Source organism: Phyllosticta capitalensis, assembly GCF_038381095.1.
Source record: "Phyllosticta capitalensis strain CBS 128856 chromosome Unknown BKA78scaffold_4, whole genome shotgun sequence".
In the NCBI taxonomy this organism is placed as follows: domain Eukaryota; kingdom Fungi; phylum Ascomycota; class Dothideomycetes; order Botryosphaeriales; family Phyllostictaceae; genus Phyllosticta; species Phyllosticta capitalensis.
In genome coordinates, this window is record NW_027117442.1 from 318,540 (window position 1) to 340,588 (window position 22,049).

The 22,049-nt window shown below is 51.4% G+C and overlaps 10 protein-coding genes across 10 annotated transcripts; 9 read left to right on the top strand and 1 right to left on the bottom strand.

The window, feature by feature from the left end:
- Positions 1-57: 57 nt before the first annotated feature.
- On the top strand, positions 58-384 carry BKA78DRAFT_351632 (uncharacterized protein; the record flags this gene model as incomplete). The annotated part of the gene is made up of 3 exons (XM_066891209.1): positions 58-118; positions 182-304; positions 356-384. The coding sequence occupies 3 exons, from the start codon at positions 58-60 to the stop codon at positions 382-384; spliced, it is 213 nt and encodes a 70-aa protein (XP_066745035.1).
- Positions 385-1,917: 1,533 nt separating this feature from the next.
- BKA78DRAFT_294339 (uncharacterized protein) lies at positions 1,918-2,308 on the top strand (the record flags this gene model as incomplete). The annotated part of the gene is made up of 2 exons (XM_066886329.1): positions 1,918-2,146; positions 2,199-2,308. The coding sequence occupies 2 exons, from the start codon at positions 1,918-1,920 to the stop codon at positions 2,306-2,308; spliced, it is 339 nt and encodes a 112-aa protein (XP_066745036.1).
- Positions 2,309-2,667: 359 nt separating this feature from the next.
- Positions 2,668-4,173, top strand: BKA78DRAFT_351634 (uncharacterized protein; the record flags this gene model as incomplete). Its single annotated transcript, XM_066891210.1, has 5 exons — positions 2,668-2,743; positions 2,796-2,930; positions 2,982-3,099; positions 3,870-4,041; positions 4,099-4,173. 5 exons carry the CDS (start codon positions 2,668-2,670, stop codon positions 4,171-4,173), a joined length of 576 nt encoding a protein of 191 aa, XP_066745037.1.
- Positions 4,174-6,895: 2,722 nt separating this feature from the next.
- Positions 6,896-7,795, top strand: BKA78DRAFT_294341 (uncharacterized protein; the record flags this gene model as incomplete). The annotated part of the gene is made up of 1 exon (XM_066886330.1): positions 6,896-7,795. One exon carries the CDS (start codon positions 6,896-6,898, stop codon positions 7,793-7,795), a length of 900 nt encoding a protein of 299 aa, XP_066745038.1.
- Positions 7,796-8,889: 1,094 nt separating this feature from the next.
- Positions 8,890-9,404, top strand: BKA78DRAFT_294342 (uncharacterized protein; the record flags this gene model as incomplete). Its single annotated transcript, XM_066886331.1, has 2 exons — positions 8,890-9,220; positions 9,265-9,404. 2 exons carry the CDS (start codon positions 8,890-8,892, stop codon positions 9,402-9,404), a joined length of 471 nt encoding a protein of 156 aa, XP_066745039.1.
- A 208-nt stretch (positions 9,405-9,612) lies between these two features.
- On the top strand, positions 9,613-10,125 carry BKA78DRAFT_294343 (uncharacterized protein; the record flags this gene model as incomplete). The annotated part of the gene is made up of 3 exons (XM_066886332.1): positions 9,613-9,678; positions 9,709-9,853; positions 9,902-10,125. The coding sequence occupies 3 exons, from the start codon at positions 9,613-9,615 to the stop codon at positions 10,123-10,125; spliced, it is 435 nt and encodes a 144-aa protein (XP_066745040.1).
- Positions 10,126-12,646: 2,521 nt separating this feature from the next.
- On the top strand, positions 12,647-15,089 carry BKA78DRAFT_351637 (uncharacterized protein; the record flags this gene model as incomplete). Its single annotated transcript, XM_066891211.1, has 4 exons — positions 12,647-12,668; positions 12,727-12,864; positions 12,913-13,019; positions 14,217-15,089. 4 exons carry the CDS (start codon positions 12,647-12,649, stop codon positions 15,087-15,089), a joined length of 1,140 nt encoding a protein of 379 aa, XP_066745041.1.
- A 1,093-nt stretch (positions 15,090-16,182) lies between these two features.
- BKA78DRAFT_294346 (uncharacterized protein) lies at positions 16,183-16,836 on the bottom strand (the record flags this gene model as incomplete). Its single annotated transcript, XM_066886333.1, has 3 exons — positions 16,183-16,462; positions 16,529-16,636; positions 16,679-16,836. 3 exons carry the CDS (start codon positions 16,834-16,836, stop codon positions 16,183-16,185), a joined length of 546 nt encoding a protein of 181 aa, XP_066745042.1.
- A 1,755-nt stretch (positions 16,837-18,591) lies between these two features.
- Positions 18,592-18,978, top strand: BKA78DRAFT_351639 (uncharacterized protein; the record flags this gene model as incomplete). Its single annotated transcript, XM_066891212.1, has 3 exons — positions 18,592-18,625; positions 18,678-18,806; positions 18,860-18,978. The coding sequence occupies 3 exons, from the start codon at positions 18,592-18,594 to the stop codon at positions 18,976-18,978; spliced, it is 282 nt and encodes a 93-aa protein (XP_066745043.1).
- A 1,063-nt stretch (positions 18,979-20,041) lies between these two features.
- On the top strand, positions 20,042-20,417 carry BKA78DRAFT_351640 (uncharacterized protein; the record flags this gene model as incomplete). Its single annotated transcript, XM_066891213.1, has 3 exons — positions 20,042-20,079; positions 20,126-20,253; positions 20,308-20,417. 3 exons carry the CDS (start codon positions 20,042-20,044, stop codon positions 20,415-20,417), a joined length of 276 nt encoding a protein of 91 aa, XP_066745044.1.
- Between the last annotated feature and the right edge of the window lie 1,632 nt (positions 20,418-22,049).

Genomic DNA, 22,049 nt, shown 5'->3' on the forward strand with positions numbered 1-22,049 from the left:
CTACGAAACACCACACACATCTGAAGTTTCTTCTCGGATTCGCTATATTCAATCAAGATGGCTTCTACCGGAAACATCAAGTTCAGCCAAGTGGCGCTTCGTCGCCGCAACTTCTCCTGTAAGATATTACGTTCCCTTCGAGCAAAACACAACTGACTGATTGTTGAAGATGTAAATATAGACCACCACCTCGCCCGCGCCGAAGAGCACCACCGCAATATCAAGATTCGCCGCTGGCTGCTTCGAAGCGCGGCAGTTGCGCTTGGCAGTGTCGGAATGTTCACAGCCAGGCGTACATTCAGCCGTGAGTTCAAGGTACAACTGCATGTGTCTCTTCGAGCTCTGAAAATGATAGCAGAACTCGTTGCCCAGCTGATCGACTAGTTTGCAAACGCTTAGACGCCCGAGGAGTGGATGTTTCGCTGTGCAAAGCTGGTTGGCTTGTTTTTCGAAGTTGGATTGTGTGGAGAATAAGTCAGTGCCTTTGGAGCATTGCCTGAGTATGTGATGTCTGGTGCATCTTTTGGTTGATTAGCACTAATGTTGGTGTCATAGCAGCTTACGATGCCCACCAGCGGAAGCAGAATGACCCTCCCGGGTAATTGACAGGATGAACCAAGAATGAATGAAGTGCTCGGAGACCCAATCTCACAGTTTTCCACGAGACACTTGCCTCTATTTGATCTTATGCTAGATGCGTAGTGCCTTTTCCTTGCCTGCTTGTCATATCGCGCCTCGACATCAGGAACCGGCAGAGCTACTTTCATGTTTGGTTGAGCTGCTCCCTTTCGGTACCGTCCTTCCTTCCGCACAAGGAGTTTGTCCGAGCATCCACAAGACCTCGTCAACGTCTTTCGTCTCGCCTTGTCTCATTCTCCTTACGCATCTTCCGGCGACTATCAACCATCCTCTCTCCTCTTCGCCAGCTCTCAGCCTCCATTCCTCGTCCTAATCATTCAATCCGTAAAGCCAGATCACAGTCAAACATGAATTGGCCACTGTCGAAGCAATACAATGCCGCGACCGGCGACGAAGCCCGTCGGCTCGAATCTAGCTGTGAGAGCCGCCGCACACACCTTCCACAGAACCCAACTGACAAATCGGTCAAGATGCCCTCGTCGACCGTTGCCTCGGTCTTTATCGTTGGGATAGAAAATATGCTTCTGAAGAAATGGTGGATGGCCTCCTGAGCGATCCAGTTGTCCTCCTTTTGCTGCTGAAACAGGCCGCTATAGAGCTGGACCACGTAGGCGAGACGGGACCCAAGCGGGAATTTTCACGTGAGTCTCCAGTCATATCCTTGGAGAAAATTTGAAGTGATGGGAGTAATAGAAAAGCTCGTCATTGGTCTTTGGGAGCGCTTGCCCTGTCTGGAAACACCTGAGCCGTGGGCCCGTCGTATTAGGCTGCTTAGGGATTGCTACATGCAAATACCTGATAGCTCACGTGTAAATGCCCCTGTTTGAGGACTGGATTACTCTTGCGTCGAGTCTTTGATGCTGATGATCTACGCAGGACTTTCGCGAGCATATGCGTAGAGTTGCGAAGGTATTGGTGTTTTCCGAGAAAGAGTTGACCGACGAAAATCTGGCACCAGAGTAAGGAGATGAGCTTGGTCTCCAAGCAGCAACATCTATGCCTTCGTCGTCCCAGTATACCCATTAAAATTGAACGCTTCAAGAAGCCGACAGGTACTTGATGTCGCGTATATTCTTTACTTGCAGTTTGAGAGGGAAGGGGCTGGTCGAGGGTAGCTTCCTGAAAGGGACCTGCTGGTTGCTCGCAGCGGGCAGTCGCACACCTGGCCTCAATGAGTTTGTTTTTCGGGTTCCTTCCCTTCCTGTGAATGCATCAGACACCACCCACTACCTCATCCACCTTCAGAACCTTGCCTTTTGACTATTGCAATCTAAAAGAATGGCTTTCAAATACTTTTCCAAGCGCCGCAGCGCTGATACGTGTAAACTGGCTTCATGTATCCTCGAATCGCGAACGTCACTGACCGTAGAAGACGTGTCTATCGATGCACATCTTGCACTGGCCGGCGATGCCAGCCGCCACACCAAACTTCGGCACGCAATGCTCCGCTTCGCGGCCACAGAGCTTGAGCGCCTCGGACGCTCGGGCTACAAGCGACAGTTCACGCGTGAGTCGAAGCCGTTGGTTTGCAATGGATGTTGTGCTAAAGTTCGCGTTAGCCGAGCTTGTTCACGAGCTCTGTGACTGCTCGAATGACCCTGCCACACCGGAAGAGTACAAGCTTCGTTGCGTGTTGGTCGTCAACACCTACTGCGCCATGGGAATTTGAGAAGGATGATGCTTTTTGAGCATTTCGCCAGTTAGTCACAAATCAATGCGCAATCGGTAGCCTTTTGGCTCATGATGTTGGATCCATTTGATGTGGTGTGTATCCTGCTTGAACTTTTGCCTTTTTGCGCCGCAGCCTGGTGCGATGCAGAATGCGGCGTACAACTTTTGCTTCCTCGCATTGGTTTTCAGTGGAGGGGGTATCGGTAGATTGCAGTTGGTGAAGCCGTTCTTCGCCTTCTGACTTGGTGCCTGAAATGTTTATGCCCCAGGCATCAAGATTACTTCTTTTGTGCTCTTTCCTGCAATGTTCCCCCACCAAAACTCTAAATCACCCAAACAACCACCTGCTGCACCACCATGTCCTCTTCCTTTTTCGGTGACAAATCTGGCGTTGCAGGAGCCTTGCCAAACAAGTTTGACATTGCTACCGCATGTAAGCTCCATTGCACGTATCTGCAGCCCGTACAAGCCGCTGACCACCAAAGACGCCTCCATCGACGCGCATTTGGCGCTTGCCAGCGACAACAAGCGCAACATCAAGATTCGTCGCGGAATGCTCCGCTGGACCGCCGTCGAGCTTGAGCATGTGGGCAGGGTCAGCCCTCGGCGCGATTTCACTCGTGAGTCTCTCCCGGCAATAAGTTTGGACTTTCAGCTGATGATCTTGATAGCGGAGCTCATTCAAGAGCTTGTCGACCGCTCCAACGATCCCTCCGCTCCCAAGGACTGGAAGCGCCGCGCTGCGCTGGTGTTGGAACTCTACTGCGCCATGGGCATCGAGGGAATGAAGTGCGTTTCGAGCACTTGACAGTAACCTCGCGGATCATGACGTCTTCTGTTGAGCATTTCAGCTGACTTCGCTCGCTCGGTATCTGCAGTCTTGAGCACAACCACGCAGCCCCATTGCAAGACCCGCCGGGCACAGAATTGGCTACGGAATGATTAGCCGCAACCCCGCCGGGGGGATACTACAACCTTTCCACAGTGCATGCCGTAATGGTTCATTTGGTACGGAGCAAGACCGGTTTCTCGCCATTTGGATTGCAGGAAGGACGACGTAGACCTTCTCTGAGCTTTCGGCGCTATTCATGAGCCTTCTGTCTCTCTGAGCGCTGCCAGTCGCCACTAGATTCGACTCTCAGACTTGAAAAACCACCTTCACCTTCACCTTCTGCTCGAAACATGAAAGTGGCGTAGTTGGGGTTCAAAAGCAAACATGTGTCCGCATTTTGACCAAGCAAACAACCTCTATCACTCCCTCATCATCTGCCCACTTGCCTTGCAACGCAGCATGTCGGAATCCTCTCCTAGCAGCGCATCTTTCAAGGCCCTCGAAGAAATGAACTCCCAATTTACCTGCAAGTACTGTCACGTTTCTCAAGAGGCATAGTCAACTCATCTTCCTTGCAAGACTACTTCGTGGATAGGCATCTCGCCGCTGCCAGGGATTCCACGCAAGACATCTCAATCTGTCGCCATCTTGCAGAAGCTGCAAAAGAGCTCGAATTCATTCACGAGCGAGTGAATTACCAACTTGATATGGGTCCTGACCTATCCAGAAGTCCCGTTTTCAGCATCGAGCTAGGGCTAATGATTGCAGCTGCACTTTCGTACCAGCTCGCTGCTCACTACTTCAATCCGAAGACATCCGTAGACTGGGCGCGTCGCTACGTGGAGTTTATTTCGCTCGTGTCCGTGATTGAAATCATCGGTGGCTCCCTTGGATGCCGAGTATGTTAGCCATGCTGGATATTTGTGTTGTTTGCGCTGATGTCGCACCTCTTCCAGCTTGCAGGTTTGTCGCTGAACGGAAGCTCCATTGCCCGGAAAGCCGTACGAGCAATGGCTTCGCAACGGGGATGAGATTGAACGGAGGCCCCGACTGAATGCACTTGAGGAATCATCAAGAGCCCAAACCCGAAGACAAGACTTGCTCTGGGTACAATGGATTTCGAATGGATGGAACTGGGAATAGGAGGTCCGGACGACAAGCCTACTCCCGCTACTGTCTTCTATCCATTGCTCTTGGACTAAGATACAATACCAAACACCCGTCCCGAATGCCGTTCGGCTTCCTGTTTGCTTCTATATCCATTGGAATGATTGAGTTTCCATCCTTAGCATTTCTCAAATCTGATTTTGATTTCGTCTATGAGTTTGTTAAGCCTGAATGCTGCTGTTCATGCTTCTGCGGGCACAGCCTCGCAGCAGTGTAATTGCCAAACAAATGCTTGTCTGGGCGCTTCCACAATCAGCAACAACTGCTCTTTGGTGCCGTTGGTGTTAAGAATAGCCCTGCGCGCAAGGAACCAACTTAACGAAATCTTTTCTCTTTGAAACGGACCGCTCGTCGCGCAGACAAGAACGTCATGAGCGACCCATGGGAAGACAACTCTCGCAGACACTGCTGTACGTACTTACTATTGGTGTCTGCCAGCAAATTGGCTAACAACTCCAAAGATCGCATCATTGACAAGCATCTTGCTGTTGCAAGTGAGCCTCAGCGCAATGTCAAAATCCGTCGGTGGTTGTTCAACTCAGCTGCCATGGAGCTCTATCGTGCAAAACATTTCTTCGCAAAGTTCTGCAACGGTTGTTCCACACTTCTCAAAGTTGAATTCTCCTAGAATCTCGAGCTGGGTCCAATAGCGGAGCTTGCACAGGACTTGATCGACCAGGGTGAGGATGAATCAATCCCCAGGAGTGGAACTCTCGACGCGCAAGATTGGCGGCGCTGTATGAGGAAGTTGGCGATGTGTAAGAGGGCGACGATGCGGCGACGCGGCGATGAGGATACGGCGATGAGGAGAGTAAGCTAGACCTTTTGTTGAGGCTTTGGGCACGCTTTGTGTCTTCTGTATGCTGATCGTAGCAGGTTGGAGTCCACCGGCGCATGCTTCAAGGAAGATCGGAAACTGATGGTCTGTGAGTTGGTTAGAAACGAAGTGCAGAATGGACGGTATGCTGGGGAGACGGTGCAGAGGGGATATTTGAAGCAGGCGCACACCGGTCAAAGATGTTACTGAGGACTAGCAACTTGTGCTCTGAACAGAATCCAAATTTCGGCGGTGCGTGTGTCGAGACTTCGAGCTGCTTAACGAGAATGTTCGCCCGAGCGCTCGCCAACACCGCCGGAACGTTTCCTCGACGCTCAAGAATGGAGTGGCCTCATTGACGGCCACCATCTTGCTGTTGTTAGTGGCAGCCGCAGTCTGGAAGATTTGCGGCGATTCCTCGCTGTCCGAAGATCATGGGCACCTTTGTGCCAGGCTGACGGGGCGCACAAGACGTAAGTGTTTGACGTTAACGCAGACACCAGGCAATGGCAAGCAGAGGGAGCTACCAGAAGTATCAAAACAATGAGCAGATGGTGAAGTATGGCGGACAAAGAGCTGGGGTAAAAGAAAGAGACAAAGAAAAGACAAAACAGTTCGGCCAGCGGCCTACATCTGTCCCCCCTGAGCGTAGAAGGGGGGGCCCCCAGCCACGGCGTCACGCTCTTTGAGTTCGGCTGACCAGGCTCGAACTCGCAACCGCCCAACCGATATGGCTGGGTGTTGGCGATGAATGGGGGTCAGTCCACTCTGCCAATCCAACGAATGGATTGGGCGGTTGCTGGAAGTAAGCCCGCGTTTGGTGATAATAAACAGCACCCTTCTGATGTTCTCATCGCTCAACCTTCATGCTGCAGCCGATCGTACCAAGTAATTGTCACTGCGAATTGATCATTGGCGATTTCGTCGTCGTGGCTTCACATGGAAGTTGGCGTTGAAGAAAGTGACCAGGGTCGTAGTAATTCTTGAGGCACTCTTACACGCGCATCGTGTCAAAAGCAGGACGCTTCTCTTATACTCGCACTTTTAGCGATGTTGCGCACTAAAAACTTCGTCACCTATCTTCAAAGATTTTCTTGCGTCAACATCACAAAGTGTTGGTTCCACGATGCCTGGGCAACTTCAAGTGCTACTTGCACTTATATACTTGTCATGACTTGCTCCCGTTTGGAACAAAATGTCGTGGAATGCATAGACCAGGCTTGACTCTAAGAATCTCCGTCGTAAGTGCACACCTTCCTCCGCATCTATTCACTTCCACATATTCGCCGAGTTCAAAACATGAGGTCTGCGCTGACTTCAAATGGCAGCTGCTCTTCGCTCTCGCACCAAAACTCAACACCCACAGCCCGCCCACTCTACTTCTGCATCCTCGGCGCAATCTTTCCCCCCATCCGTCAAACTTCAACCTTTTGGCACGACTGCTCCTCCCTGGCGTACCAAGACTTAACACCAACCACTGATCACCATCACTTGTTGATTCTTGGCCCCTCCATTTCCTTGGTCGTGCGCACTTCACTCCACCGTCACGTCACAGCGACTACCTACCGTCAAATCACAACCCAGGATCCAGCATCAATCAAGTTCACCTGCGGATCCTCCGTCACGATTGTTTCGTCCTCTTTACCTCCTCCACGTGTCAGTCGCCCTCCAACCTTACACCAAGACTCAAAACCCACCACTCACTCCACCCGCTGGTTCTTGACAAATCTTCTTCTTTCATCCCACTCACTTCAATCAAGATCAAGATCATGTCCGGCGCCTCCAGGCGCAGAGCTCAAGCTGAGGCTGAGGCAGTCTTGGGCGACGTCAAGAAGCTTGACGCCACGCAACAAGCCATCACTGCTGAGACTAAGCGCCAACTCAGGACCAAGCGGCAAACTTACCTTCCGCCTTGGTGGGGTGAGGATGACTTCGGAGAGACCGACAAGAGTTCGGCTCGTCGTTCCAAGCAAGCCCAACACGAGCTAGAACGTCGACGGGCCGGCCCCAGCGAGACTGCCGCACCCAAGAAGACCGGCCACAAGGAGACGACTCATAACCAGCAAGTCAAGCAAGAGCGAGCTATTGGACAGGCCGGCCCCAGTGAGACCGCTGCACCCAAGAAAGCCGCCCACAAGGAAAGTGCTCCTCAAGATCGCGCTCGCAAGGAAGAGGACCCCAGGAAAGCGGCTGTCGAAGCTTCAATGCGTAATCACGCACAAATCCGTCAAGAAAGAGCCCGCCAGGAAGCCGTGCAAGCTCCACTGCTTCGTGAGACACATCTCATGGCTGAAAGAACCCGAGAGCCCGCCCACGATATGGCTGCCGCGCGCGCCGCCAGCATGGAGGCAGCGCAGCGCGCGGCGGTCCAAGAAGGACTTGCCCGTAAGGAGAGAGTTCGCCTGGAGGCGGATCTTCAACACGCTGCCCGGGAAGAGGCTACCCGTCTTCAACGCACCTGTGAGCCAGCTATACACTTCTTCCGAGCGGATTTACTGACAATTGAAGACCACATCCTCGATTGTTGCCTCGATCTTGCAGAGGATCCCACGAGTGAAGTTCTTTTGCGCCGTTTGTCACTTGAGAAAGCGGCAGTCGAGCTGGACGCAATTTGCCGCAAGGGTGAGAAGCGAAAGTTTGGCGGTAGGTCCTCCAAAGAAACTATGTAGTTCATCGCACGTTTTTATTGATTACGACAGCGTATCTTCAATCCGAACTCACAGCAATTCTCAATACTCCAGGGACGTCCAAAGAGTGGCTGCAACGTTTCAGCCGCTTCTTGACGCTCAGTGTGGGCCAGTGGTTCAGAGACGAAGAATAAGCAGCAGCTTTTTGAAGATGACGTAAGTTGAGCTGCTCCAGAGCTGGATAAGTTGCGCTGACATTGGGCTTTCACAGTTTGTAGTCACCTCCATGATGCAGAGAGAATATAGAGCGACGGCCTACTCCGGCATATCCAAGAGATGGAAATACGGACGGACAGAGACGGAATTAATAAAGAGTGGAGGCATACTCAGGTCTATTCAGGAGATGTAAATACGAACGGACAGAACCCGAATCAATAGCGTTGGCCTACTCCGGCCTATTCAAGAGATTGATCAGAATCGTTACTTATCCAACAAGGTCAAGTATTCATCCACGAAACCCTTCAACTGAAGACTAGTGACTACTGTCATTTACTTAAGTCCAAATGCAAACTGAGTGCAAATATCTGGCCTGGTAAATTGCGCTGAGATGTCCGGAAATTCAGGGGCTGATGGTTTGCTCAAGTTTCAATGAAGAGATGGCCCATCGGAGCACAAAGGACAAGAGCAAGTCAAAACTTGGTGGTCCCTTAGAAGCGCTCCGTCGCGAGTATCATGCTTGCGAGGGCCTTTCGCCTCAGCCGCATTTTCAAATAATACATTTCGTGTCATTCAGGTAAGGCTCTTGTAGCGGATAAATTGGCAGGTTGCTAACTACATGTACCCAGGCAAATGGTCAGGCAGAGTAGACGCCGAGAGTAGTGCCTTCCAAATCGGGATCGACTTCATCCACAGCGCGTCGACGGCATTTCGGTCCCTGAAAAAAGTCTGCGCTTTGTTTTTGAACGACCTCTGAACATTAAATTTTGCTCAGGAGTCGTTCGCCACAGCTGCCCCCCGCCATCCTCAATCAAGCATTCGCAGTCATATACGAGCATCTGTCACGTTCGCGATGATGCGCTTCTCGTCGACATGCCCCAAAATCAGCGATTGTGAGTCCACGACCTTGGAAGTACACGATGCAAATCGCTCAGCTAATTCACCGCAAGACAGTGTTGCGGAACTCTGGCTCCGGCAAGCCAGTGACAGCTGTCGGGGGCCTTCTCGCTGTCAGATATCTTTTCGCGCTGTGGCCATCGGGCTGTACGGCATGGGAAGGCCTCAAGTTTGGCCGCATATTCGACTCAAAGTACCGGCAACCTACATTGAATATGAAGCCGACTATCACAGTATACCCTGTCTACGAGTTTCTTCACAGACTGGCCAAATCTGACATACTAGAGTGGCGCGAACGCGGTGCAGCACAGCTCATGCTCTATTGGGAGACGAGCTGCAGACACATTGGAGCACGTATGTTGCACTATCTGTCCTGTCTATCACATGGGTTGACTTAGAAGTCGCCCCCGGGATCCCAACGCTTTGGGTGACTGGTCCTGGAAGCGCATATCCTCCCCGGAAAATTCAGAGAATGTCGCAGCCGTCCTATCCGGACAAGGGCGCGAAGTCCTTTGGCGCATCGCAAAGATTGAAATGAGAATTATGCCTCCCCCGCACATATACGGCCTTTTCCTATAGCTCAAAACATCGCGTTTAGCTGCTCTGGTCTTTTCACAACAACCTTCTCTGCACTTTCACTTCATTTCACTTTGAAGTTTCGCACCCCAGGGCATTTTTGAGGCTTAAACCACCCGCGACGTCCCTTCCCCTGACGGCCAACATCCAACTTTCCTCAACACACAATCATGGCAGGTGCATTCAGGTTGCGCGCTGCGGAAAATGCCGGCAAGAAGCGCGAGAAATCCTGTAAGGTTTGACACAATTCCGCTTCTGAACAACAGCTGACCGTGGAAGATGCCCTAATCGATGAGTCCTTGACCCAGGCAGGAGAACGTTGGCGGACGGCAAAGGAGAGACACGAGATACTCCAGACTGCCGCTGTTGAATTAGATGGAATCGACGCTCCCGAGCAGCGCTTCTTCTGCCGTAAGTTGAGATGAAAGTATGATCTGACCGACGAGCTGACCGTCACAGCCCAGAAGAAGAAAGATCTCAGCGAGCGCAAAAATCATCCCAGCACATCAATTGAGTGGCGTGAAAGGTGCGAGCGTTTGTTCGACTTGGCTATTGAGTTGGCGTTCACGCACCTGCGTCTTCGATGGGATTACAGAGTATGGTCACTGGAGCTGATACGTGCCCAAACAGACAGATGGAAAACGGGGGACGTAGCTTGGGTTCGATTCACAACAATCGGCTGATGATCATAGGTTTTGATGGTATCGCTGTCGGAATTAGATATAAAAGAGGACTCGGAGCTCGATGGATAGGTACTAAAAAGGAAGACGTTCTTGAGGATGAACTACGATCGTCGAATCATCTGGACTAGACCGAAGAGCGTGAAAAAGCCACCGGAGAGCGCCATAAAAGACTTCACTCGACTGCAGTAAAGTTAGGTGGAGTTGAAGTGCTTTGCTGATTGATGACGGCTGAGGCAACCATCATAACTACCATGTTCGCATAACCTTCCATTGCACTTTGCATGTAATGCATACGAAGCCTCCGCGCAAGAGATCTGATAGACACTTTCTACAGCCAAGATTACTCCAGTTTGCAAACCAGCAACTTTGGCATTCAAACGAAGCCTAGGTGGGCCTTTACCGTCCCACAGCCAAGCAAGCGCACGCTTTCCCACGCCTTGCAGGGAGAAATGAGAGATTTCATTGAGGTATTATTCAGCAGCATGTGTCAAATGTGCTCGTTTCAACCCACCCAAACGCAATACACCTTACCCATACGTGCCAAACTCCCTGAATCGACAATGGAGTACCGGTCAGAGACGCCTTGTGAGACCGTCCAATCCTAATACGCGTGAGTTGGATTGAACTTTCAACCTTTCCGGTCCGTGGACCTGCCGTTGTCCAGCTCAACGGCAAGATGAGACTCCTGTCCACTACCCATTCGATTCCATGGCCCGTGCCGCGTGCGGTGAAACGCAACTTCGACGTCGACGTGGTACTCTTGAATCGCTTCTGATGGCCTGAGATGACCATGGAAGACACCAAAAGCCATTAGTCGCGCTTAGGGGTCGCTTTCTTACCCATTGCTTCTCCATCTTTCATCACGGAATGCCCGACATGACCATGGCCTGATTTGCCCAATCTGGATGTCGGGTGGCAGCCCCGAGCCTTCCCTTTCGGAGCTTGCCCCAAACACGCAGCGCAAAGTCCGTCGACGACAACCTTACCAATAGTCCTCCTTTGGTGTGCCTATCTGACCGGCCAAACCCCAGCTAAGGTGCTTTTGAATTACGCTCAAGTCAACACTGAGCCAGCACGCTAACTGTCAAATCAGAGCACAAGACGAGCACCTTCCCAACTTTGCCGCGCGACGACGAGCGCTTCTTGAGATCAGCTCGCACACACGCATTTTGCGGCCGCAACACGTCAACCACGCTACCTCCACTCTCCGCCGACTTCGCTGAGAATTGCAGACTCCTTTCCCTTCTCATTGACGAATCGGCGCGCGCGCCTGTCTCCGGAGACGACACCTCTCCACGCTCTACCCCCGTATTCACTCGCGCTTCATAGACCACCTCGCGAAAACAGCGGCCGATTGCAATACTCCAAGAGCGCGGCCGTCACGCTTCGGTCACCTTTGATCTGGAAGGCAATAATCGGAACGAAGGGCCGGCTAAGGGACCGCGCGGATGCTGATGTCGAAGCCTGATGTCGGAGCATCCACGAAGGAGCTCGGGGCTGGATACGATGCTACAGCTACTGCTGCTGCTGCTCTCATTGCAGATGGACAAGTACCGTTTGGCGTATTCCAGTACTCGTCCGCTTCCTTTGTCTCAGCTTGGTCGAAACTGAGCAGCCGAAGTACCAGGTAAGCAAGAGGGGATGGTGCTATCATTCAAAGCCCGACGGAGTAGAAAATCGGACAGTGGCTTTTGCGGCTTGTTCATGATGTCGAAAAATACGTGGGAGGCCCTGAGTTCAGAGGTCGTCGCAATGGCTCTTGAACCGAGGTCTGCCATCACCGGGCGCCGTTCTCCACAAAATACTCTCCATGGGCTGGGATATGGAGGCGCTCTACGATTGTTGCAGATTTGAGCTGACGCGTTGGCACGACAAGCGGCGGTGCAGGCTAGAAAATGCAAGCGACCTGATCGAAAACATTCGGGCGAGGCAGTGGACCGGAAGACCACAGAGCTCTTGCAGCAGTGCCAAATCTGTCTATTCTGGAAGGACATGTCAGCGGAGGCTGTCTCTGAAAGAGTCTCAATCACTGGCTTGGTGCAGCTGCACTGTAAACGGTACGTCGCCTTTGCATCTCCTGTCGGCCGGTACAGTCATTTCATCGATCCATCAATACCCCTTTTCAGGCCATTGCTTCGCTCGTGGCGACTATGAATCAATAATGCTTGAGGTGCAAAAGCTGACACATGCTGAGCAAGGAAGTTGGGTATCTACTTCGACGAAGTTTATAGAGCTTGGTAACATGACTTGATGCATCAATCACCAGCTGTGCTGGATTCCTGGTCAGGTGTTCAAGTCCATTCAGGTGCGCCAAGCTATGTGCTGAAAAGACAGGAGCATTCACTGGGATCAATTAACACCATGGCGAGATTGATTCACATTGTTGCGCGACTGATTCGCATCACTGCATGGGCTGCCCTTGGTATAAATACACCAGCTCTCCCTCTCAAAAGTGCAACCAAAACATCACAATCAATCCGACCTCCCAACACTCAACATTGATTCATCAAAGACCTCAATCATGAATTCCAACATCCACAAATGTACTTCTTTGACCTCATCTCTGCAATCGCACCCCAAACAGTGCTGACGATGCAGAAGACACCTACATCGATGACCTTTTGGTCTTGGCTGCGGACTGGTCTATCACCACTGAGAGCAGACTTCGCTACCTAGTCTCTGCCTCCATGGAGCTCATGAGACTTGGACGCACCACCCACGGCAGCGGCCGCATGCATTGTAAGTTTCTTAAGCTTGGTTGATGTCGACTTCGCCTGACAGACTCAGACGACATCTTGCAGCGCCTGTTTGCCGCGTACCTGTCTGAGGGCGAGTCCCAGCAGTGGACTGAACGATTCAAACGCTTTGTACTCCTCAACTACCTCAACGTCTCAGTAAGACTGTTCTCCTAAGACTGTTCTCCCGCCGCACTGTGATTTGAGTTGACGTTTCTCCACAGCGTCGCTGAGGCAGACCGACCCTTGACACCAAACAATGTCAAAACTTGAGAATCGGTTGCCAGGGATTGTCACCGAAGGAAACAACTTGTTCGACGCGTGGTCTTGGATCGGGCTTTGTGACATGGGAGGAAGGTCTACTGTTCATATTGGCAAGTGACACAGATGACTTTGCGTCCTTGGACCAAATTGAAAGTCTAAGTCGCATTGTATTTCCGTATGACGGTGTAAACAGAAGTACGGCAAAGCTGAAGAGTCCTAGAAGGCACTGTGGACGCCACCAACCCGTGGTATGTGACAGCGAGACTGCTAAAGACAATGATACCTGGTAAGACTGAGAAAATAACCTTGAAGCGCTTCGGTGTCCCTTTCTGCTCTGGTTTGTGGTCGTGGTTTTGGCTCCGTTGGGCTGGGCCCAGCGAGCAGAATTAACACCAGTCACCAGACGCTGCCAAAATGGCTATTTCACGTCCAGCCAAAACAAAGCTCTGTCCGGCCAACTGCCAGACGTCAACACAACATCGCAAGCAAACGGAACTCATCGTTCCTTACCCAACCGCCGAGTCATTCGGCACGAGGGTTCCAGACTTTATCCAATCATTCCTCTCCGGCAGCTGCTTTCACCCACGCAACTGAGGCCACAACAATCTCATCAACGAGGCACACCGATTTGGTTGCCAGTCGCTTCTTCCAAGGCTCCCGTCTAAGAACCAGCACGTCTACTCGCTCGACCCTGCCATCCAGCCGTCGTTCTCTGCTCTCTTCTTGACACAGTATTCCAAACGGCTCCGCTACTTCCGGTCCCAAGGACCTTTCAAATGTGCTCTGACATCATTTTGGACATCACCAGTCGAGTCACATCTCCAAGTCGCCGATCTCCTTCCGCCTAAGCACCCCCGCAACTCGACACAATATCGTCCCCATCCTCCTCAAGTTTTCGCGGCTACCCAAAACTCTTCTCGTCATTCTACCTCGTTACGGCAGCGCTCCCACTGTTTCACCCTTTGGATTTCCGGGCTCTTGCTGCTGAGTTTGTTTGCGTGGACCAAATCGACGATGGGGCCCGCGAAGGAAGAATCACCGGTGGGACCATGTTGCTTACCAGACTATTGCAGAAAGCTAATTTGCTTGAAGGCTCATCGGGTCGCTTGGCGCTACTTGGTCAAGGTTCCGATCATCTTGAAGACCCGTGAATTGAAAGGACCGGGAAAAGACCGCAAGGAGGAAGCCGCCGTCTTCGCACTGAAATCTGCCAAGTTCTCCCGCAACAATATCGTTCTGACGTTCCCGCGAACTCCAATGAGGCCAGGCAATCTCAACAAGCGATTCAGCGACTGGGAGGACGAGGACTGCGTCGCGGCTTACATGAATTTCTTCGACAGAGCGGCTTTCCGCAGCTTCCTCCTTAGCTTTCCCATCCTCAATGCCTATGCTGTCTGGCGTCAGCACACAGATTGTCTTCCAAGAGCAAGGCAAGTCCTCACTTTGCTGGTCACCAATGAGTACATGTTTCCCTTGTTTTTGGAAGAAATTGTCGACGAGCTTGGACGCAAGGAGGATTCAAAGACCTCCAAGCTCAAAGCAAAATCAAAGGAATCCCCCATCAGTCGCGAGGATCTTCTCCTAGCAGCGATCCTCATCCATCTCATCGAGTACACGACTCCACTTCTAGACAGGACTTCCCTACATCACAAGCTTGAGTTCCAAGCCAGCGCCAACAAGACTTTCAACGATCTCTTTGGGCTCGAGATTCCCAACTCGCACAACATTTCCGAGGCAGACGTCACGTACTGGGGAAAGAGGATGCACACCGTGGAGCATCCGATTGAGACATACAATCGTGCGCTTGTGCTGCTCAACCATCTCCATCATCTGGTCATTCACGAGCAGTGGAACACACTATGGTGTAGCAGCGACGCGTTCCGCCCCCAGAAGATCCCGTTTGAAGCATATCCTGCGTGGATGAAGAAGACTGACGGCGACGCGTCCCACCTGCTATGGAATTGAACGGGGGCAAGAATGGACATCTTGGGTTCACTCGGTGGAAGCTCGCGTCCATTATCTGTGTTTCCCCTATCGATGTTCGCATTGCCAGAACAAGCGATTCAACGCACAGAAACCTGTCACCGGACTCAAACAGCCATCCAAGACAGACCGTCATCACGTCGTTACGAATAGCTCGAAGACATACTGAAGCCAAACTGAGCCAAACGATAAGCGCCTGCTGGCTACCTCGCTCAAAAAAGTCATATGAATGGCGGACGTCGGCTTTTGAGCGCCTAGGACGTTTGTGGTCATCTCAGGACTCACTGGCATACTAAGACCACTTCCTCCAGGTTATGGCGCGTACAGTGAAGCGGAGGAGTCGCGACAGGGGCTAGGCCCCCTTTCCCCTGAAAAATTCATTGCTCCAATTTTCTCTCTGATCGCATCCCTCCACAACTCAAATGTCTTGTGTCATTTCCTTAGTCTCAGATAACACTTGCGTTGAGTGATAATCCGGACACAGCAAGAATTGTCTTTGCTTTCCCTCAAGGTTTCTATGTTGTCCATGATCATTGCTTCATAGCCAGTGAAGTGTTTCGACCGCAAAACCATGGCCGAACTGCGAAAGGTTTAGCTCTCCTAGATCGTTCATTTGGTATTGAGTCTGTGTCAAGACCAGAAAGTGTTGCAAATCCTGAGTGAAATACAACAGAGAGCCGACTGCAGCGGACACCGACTCCCTCGAAACGCATTTTGGCGAGTCTACTGTTTCCATGCTGCGATGTTTCGGTAGCTTTGCCGAATCAAATATTCATAAAGGGCGGCTTGTTTTACATCCTCTGACCTCACTTTGAGCGACACTTCGGGCATGCAATACGAGCCGTGACAGGGAAAGGAGCATGGCAAGTCTCGGAGTAGTAGGTATATTATAAGGTTGGTAAATCCGCTATTGAAGGAAGACGTTGGGAGGCCGAACGTGCAGACGCAAGTGATGCAGGCACAAGCACAACACCAATACATGAAGGCAGTATCAGGTAGCTGCGTCGTGCGCAAAGCAAAATAATCTGACTTTGAGGTTCTGCAACCGATTTTACTGCTTGACATGTTTTTGCGCTCAGCGGTAGGCGCTGGAAGGTGGGCGGGCGCGCCTTCCTCGCCGGACATTGTCGTCATCGCCCACCCACTCACTGCACGCGAAAACATTTCCTGCATCACCTTCGTCTCTTCCACAGTTACTATCAACATCAGCCGTCTCCAAACTCGACACACCTCTGAACCACGCATCCTTTGCGCCGGCAAGTGGAACAGCCACTGCCAACATGGTCTTCAACGACGATTTCTTGCCAACAGGCTGTAAGTTTCCGTGCCTTCTCTGCGCCCTGTCCCAGCTCCGCCTAATGCTTGGACAGTCACTCTAATTGACCGCGTAATGAACCGTGTTGAGGAGGTGGAGAGCGCACCCATTTCGAGACGCCGCCGCTATCTGAGCTGGGTCGCTCAAAAGCTCACCACGATCGGCCGGCTCTCCGACCTTGATCATGAATGTAAGGGCCTCAGTATTTTGCAGACTGGCCGTTTGTTAATTGAAACAGTTCCCACATCTGGCTAACTCGACGCCAAGTTCCTCCACCCAGACACGCCCCGTAGTTGGAAATTCCGTTTCGCTCGCATGAAAGCACTGGAGTGGCGACTTCGGGAATAGGGACTGGAGTCCAAGCAAGCTGAGCAGGGTAATTCCAATCATCCCAAGACAATCCTGTCTCTCCATCTTGTGCTGACTGTTGGTGAAGGTCTTCGATAGGCCAAATAGCTCGTCGACGATGTAGCGAAGGCTTTCCCTGCCCCACTTGCGGCTTTACCACGATCTTAGCCTGCACTTTGAGCTTCCTCGTCGAAACGGCTGTGCACGTCAAAAATCAGAGACAATTCGGGGGCCACATCGCCACACGGGCTCGACATGGCCATGTTTAACAGAGACTGTGAAGGGAAGGAAAAGATTGCGCACAACATGAGCAAAGAATCGAAAACACTCTCACCTTATAAAGTGGAGACGAATATGGGAGCGAAGTGACCGGAAACTGGTTTCGTTTTTGCCTTGTAATCCTCTCTTTACGAGACATGTACCGAATCTTGGTAAACAAGTTTTCCTCGTGCAAGGAACTCATTTGATGGGCCCACGTCTGCACGCCCGCTTCACGGCCTCTAGGATGATTTCGGCACCTCTGCAAACACGTCGAAGTCTTAATTTTGAGGGGACATGCACATCGAGACAAAACGATTGTTGATTTGCGGATGGCTCTTCAAGCACTGACACAGTCCCTATGACACGCCTCACAGTTGGAAATGGCGCTCTTCTCGCATGAGAGGAGCAGACACATCGAAGCGGGAAGAGCTCCAACTGTTTGCTTGACCCAGATACGTGTTGGGCTCTGCTTGTAAAGACCTCAGTCTCCGAGACCGTTACTTTGCCTGTTTGTATCCAGGCTGGTGCTTCATAACCTGCGCAAGATTGGTCGACGTTTGAAACGGGGCAATGGATGCCAGATTGGTGGATAAAGACTCACTGCCGGTTTGCAACACATTGCCGGGTCAGAATAAAAGCCAACGACCTGCTCCTTAGAATGCTTGTCCCCGGATGTCCACAAATCTCTTACTTTGAAATCGAAGATAGCACCAAGTTAGGACGGCACTCTCTGTTTGATAATAATCTGTAAATGCCAAATACTCTCAGAGTGGAACATAGGCTTCGGAGCAGGCGGATCGTGGCCATGAATTACCCCATGCTGGAAGTAAGAACCCCTTGTCTGGAATAGGGCCACCGCTTGCAAGTCATGGTCTTGAAATCCGAGTAATCCGAGTAAAGCTGACTTCATTGAGCAGTCTTTGGTCGTCTGCTTCTTCCCGCACTTAATGACAGATTCCCTTCATCAGCACCGCTGACTTTGGTCCTGCCGGGAGTGCTTGATTCCAGTGAGGCTTTTTTCGAACATGAAATGAATTGGGGTTGGTAGAGATCCTCTTTTTTGCAGTCGCGCGGACGACCAGAAGAGAGCTGTCAGAATGGCTGTAGCTGGTTCCAAATCTTGGAATCATACATCTGCCAAAATTTGTTAGAGAGACAGAAGACTTCGACTTTACCACGAATGATTGCCGTATGTGGACAGGTTCTTCGGAGAACCTGCTTAGTCATGTCGTCTTCCCCGTTGCTTCACGTGCACTTTAACACTTTTGGTGCTAATTGGCAGGCGCGTCTACCTGAGCGGACCATTGCCTTGGATACACCTTCCTCGCCCACGCGTGGACACCAGCCTAACCTGACGAGCTTCCTCCGGTGCCTGTGAGTAAACATCTTCCACAGCCTGCGGCGCTCCCTTTATCACCCTCCATCCTCATCCATTACCTTCACAACCACCTTCTTGCAACAAATCACTTGCAGCTATCCACACAAAGCCGCACAATTACACCGATTCTCTTCTGATCCACCGTCAATTTCGACTCTATCTCTGAGCTCCAGTCCCTCGCGATGGTCTTCTGGGATGTGCTGCACCAAGACCACTGTGCGTTCCGTCTCTCTACCCTCTGTCGAGATCTAGCTAACCCATCGAGCAGGGGAGAGGACCGCCATCATGCTCGCCAAGGCGGAGGACAGCAGTTTCCCTCCTCTTAGCCGTCGCTACATGCTCGACTGGGTCATGGAGCAGCTCGAGATGTTCGCCAGGATTCCGCCTTGCCCAGCCCGTGAGTACCATTCTCATTTTACCCTGATATCCTTCCATACTGATAAGGAGAAGGTATCCGCGACCAACTCCTTACCGATTACGACATGAACCCCAACACTCCTCAGATCTGGAGAGACTTCTACGCGCGTGCCCAACAGCTCGGATGGCAGTTGATGAGATACGGCATCTGAGTACCAAGCTTGAGTTGACCGCAGTCTTCAATCTCTAAACGCGACAAGAGCTGATAAAAGCCTAAGAAGGTCTCGGTCGGGCTTGTAGAGCATCCAAGTGCTTCGACCATGAACATAAGGAGGTATGATGGAGGGACGGACGAGTATTGGATGAGAGACTGGAGAGGCGAGCTTCAATGATACTGCAGAAACACCATAGGCGTGATCTCGGAAAGGGAGAAAGCTATTTGCATGGATGGACTGGCGGTAGATAGCTACGCCATTAGAGACTGCATGGGAAGTAATTTCGCAGACCGCGCGCACTTCCGCCGCGAAATCCTGTCGAGAGATCTGCTTCTCCAGAACAGTGAATTTGTGCAAGCTGCTTGAAAGCTCGGCCAAACATTGAGTCTTGGTGCCACCTGCTTACAAGTGGCTAAAGATAAGACACAAAAGCAAAGTTTTCACTAGTAAATCCTAAACCTTCACTGAACGCATTTTGCTGCCGCGTCACGCAAAATGAATGGTTGGGAAACAAGTTGGCAGGTTGAGCGGCATCCAGGCTACTAGGCACACTACAGGCAGGATCCGTCAGACACAGGACAATCTCGGTGTGGATGGATTAGACATCCAAGCATCTCCATAGACTATAGAGAAAGAAGGATCGAAGACTAAAATTACCCCAAAGACGTATTGTGAGATCCACATCCCGGGAACAAAAGTTGGATAAGCAACCAGAGACTTAGCCAATTATTCGATGGTTTGGCGCAAGCTTCTTTGAAAAGCCTCAAAACGTTTCTTCAACGCCTATAGGCATACTGCAATATGTAGGTAGACAGAGGACAAGCTGCCGGCCTGCGAACTTTTCTGGAGCGCACCTGCTTCGACGGCACGGCGCACTTCTACCGGCGCTCGCAAACAATGTCGTCAGCCCACGACGCTCCATCACCATCTCATCACCCTCTCATCCACACTCTGGGTTTCAAAACCATACTCCCATCTTCAACTCTGTACTCGATCTCTTTCCGCAATACCAACCTTGAGCCCTCCTTCAGCCGTCCCGAAAACACTCGTGCTTCCAGCCATGGTCTATTGGGACGTTCTCCACCAGGACTTCTGTGGGTTTTTTCTCCCGTCCCTACGCCTAAATTCAACTGACCAAGTGCAGGGGAACGCGTTTTGATCATGCTCAGAAAGCTGAACACGAGGGCTTTCCTCCGTACAGTCGGCGCATCATGCTGGACTGGGTCGAGGAGCAGCTTGAGATGGAAGCAAGGATTCCCCCAGGCCCACGCCGTAAGTAACGAATCAATTCTTCGGTGAGAGCACAATGGCACTGACACGAAGAAGGCCTGAGACGCGAGCACTTCAATTCCCGTCCCTCCACCTCTCCCGTTTGGAAACATTGTTACGACCGTGCGACCAAACTTTCTTGGTATCTCATGCGCTTCGGCGTCTAAGCGTGGAAACACTTAGCGTGTGTTGCCCCCATCCCTCCATCCTTTCGCACGGACTCAAGCTCACACTGCGAGCAGATGTTTGCAAATGCTGGACCTAGCGTGTACGGCCCCTCAACAATGAGTACCAAAGATGATTTGAGACACTAGACGGGAATCGTGGCAGCCGCCCCTTGCCAGTACACGAACACTTTCTAGCCTAATGCTACGATTGCTCGTATCAGCGGAAGACTGATTTTGGCTTCACAAAATACAATGACTTGCGGCATCGAGAAGCGCTGCCGTTAGGATACTGAATCTGTCAGCCTGGGATGGAAAATGGCTGCTAGAATTGACACGGAAAGGACATGCCGGTGGAAATGTTCGTTTGGGCAACCAATAGAACACATAGCAGGCATAGCCCTGCGCAAAGGCGCAGACAGAAATTATCATGGTCGCTTCATCCTAATTGACGTTTGAAGAGTGATCACGGCGGGGCTGGCGGAGGATATGGCTTGAACTTCCAAGATTGCTAGATGATCATAAACGTGCCCGGCCTTCTATTCTTCGATTGCATGATGTATAGATATGCTCTCGGCGCCACCGGAGAAAGCACCTAGTCTGCGCTTTCAACAGTCGCACTTCTACCGCATGACAGAGCTCACGAGTGTTATGGATGGGTGAAATCAAGATGGATTCTAAGGTGTAGCGGTGGAGGCGAGCGTATATGCAAGCTCTCTAGCGGTACACGTGACTATCTGTTAGCCTAAAACGGTAAGGAGAGCAAACGAGGTGAAGGAAAAGGAAGGCCGTCAGTGTGAAAGGGAGAAACCGTAACAACGAGCATGACGGATTCCCCGACAGAAGCAAGCACATAAGAGAGTAGTGGCATCTGATGAGAAAGATTTGTCTTGAACGATGGACAAAGATGAGAATGGACGGTCAAGACCACGATTTTCCAAGGCGCGGGCGAGACCTTCAGGCAAATTAATCAAGACGAATAGTACATTGAGGGATGGCTCTGCAATAGAACAAACACTTGCCGGTTTACCAAAGTACCGCAAGCACGATGATATGTAGGGAGCAACAGCTGTATAGACTTACTTGTCTACCTCTCTTTGCGCGCCTGCCTTGACAAAGCGTTGTTGCCTCGGCGCACTAGTGGAGCTGCGTGACGAAGCAGAACTCACGACTCATCAACATCAACACTCACCACCTCCCTCAAGCATCGGCCATCTCTTATAGATTTTCCAACTGCTCGACGACACGACAAATAAATCGTCCTCCTGAAACACCGCTCCTGCCGATGCCTACTGCCCCCCGTTTCGCCATGGTGTATTGGGACATCCTACACCAGAATATCTGTAAGTTCTCCCTCTGTTTTCATCTCTCTCTACCACACCAAACTCGAGCTAAACAAATGAGCAGGCAAGCGCATCCACGTCTTGCTTTTCAAGGCGGAGTATGTAGGCTTTGGCCCGACGTCTTGTCGCTTCATGTTGGACTGGGTCTACGAGCAATTGGAGATGCTTGCGCGCATTCCTGTGGGACCTGCGGTTGGTTGCCCATTAGTCGCCATCATGGCCGAGCACTACTGACAAAGATGAAAGATGTAAGGCACCAGCAAATGATCAACTTCGACCAGCACCGAGACAC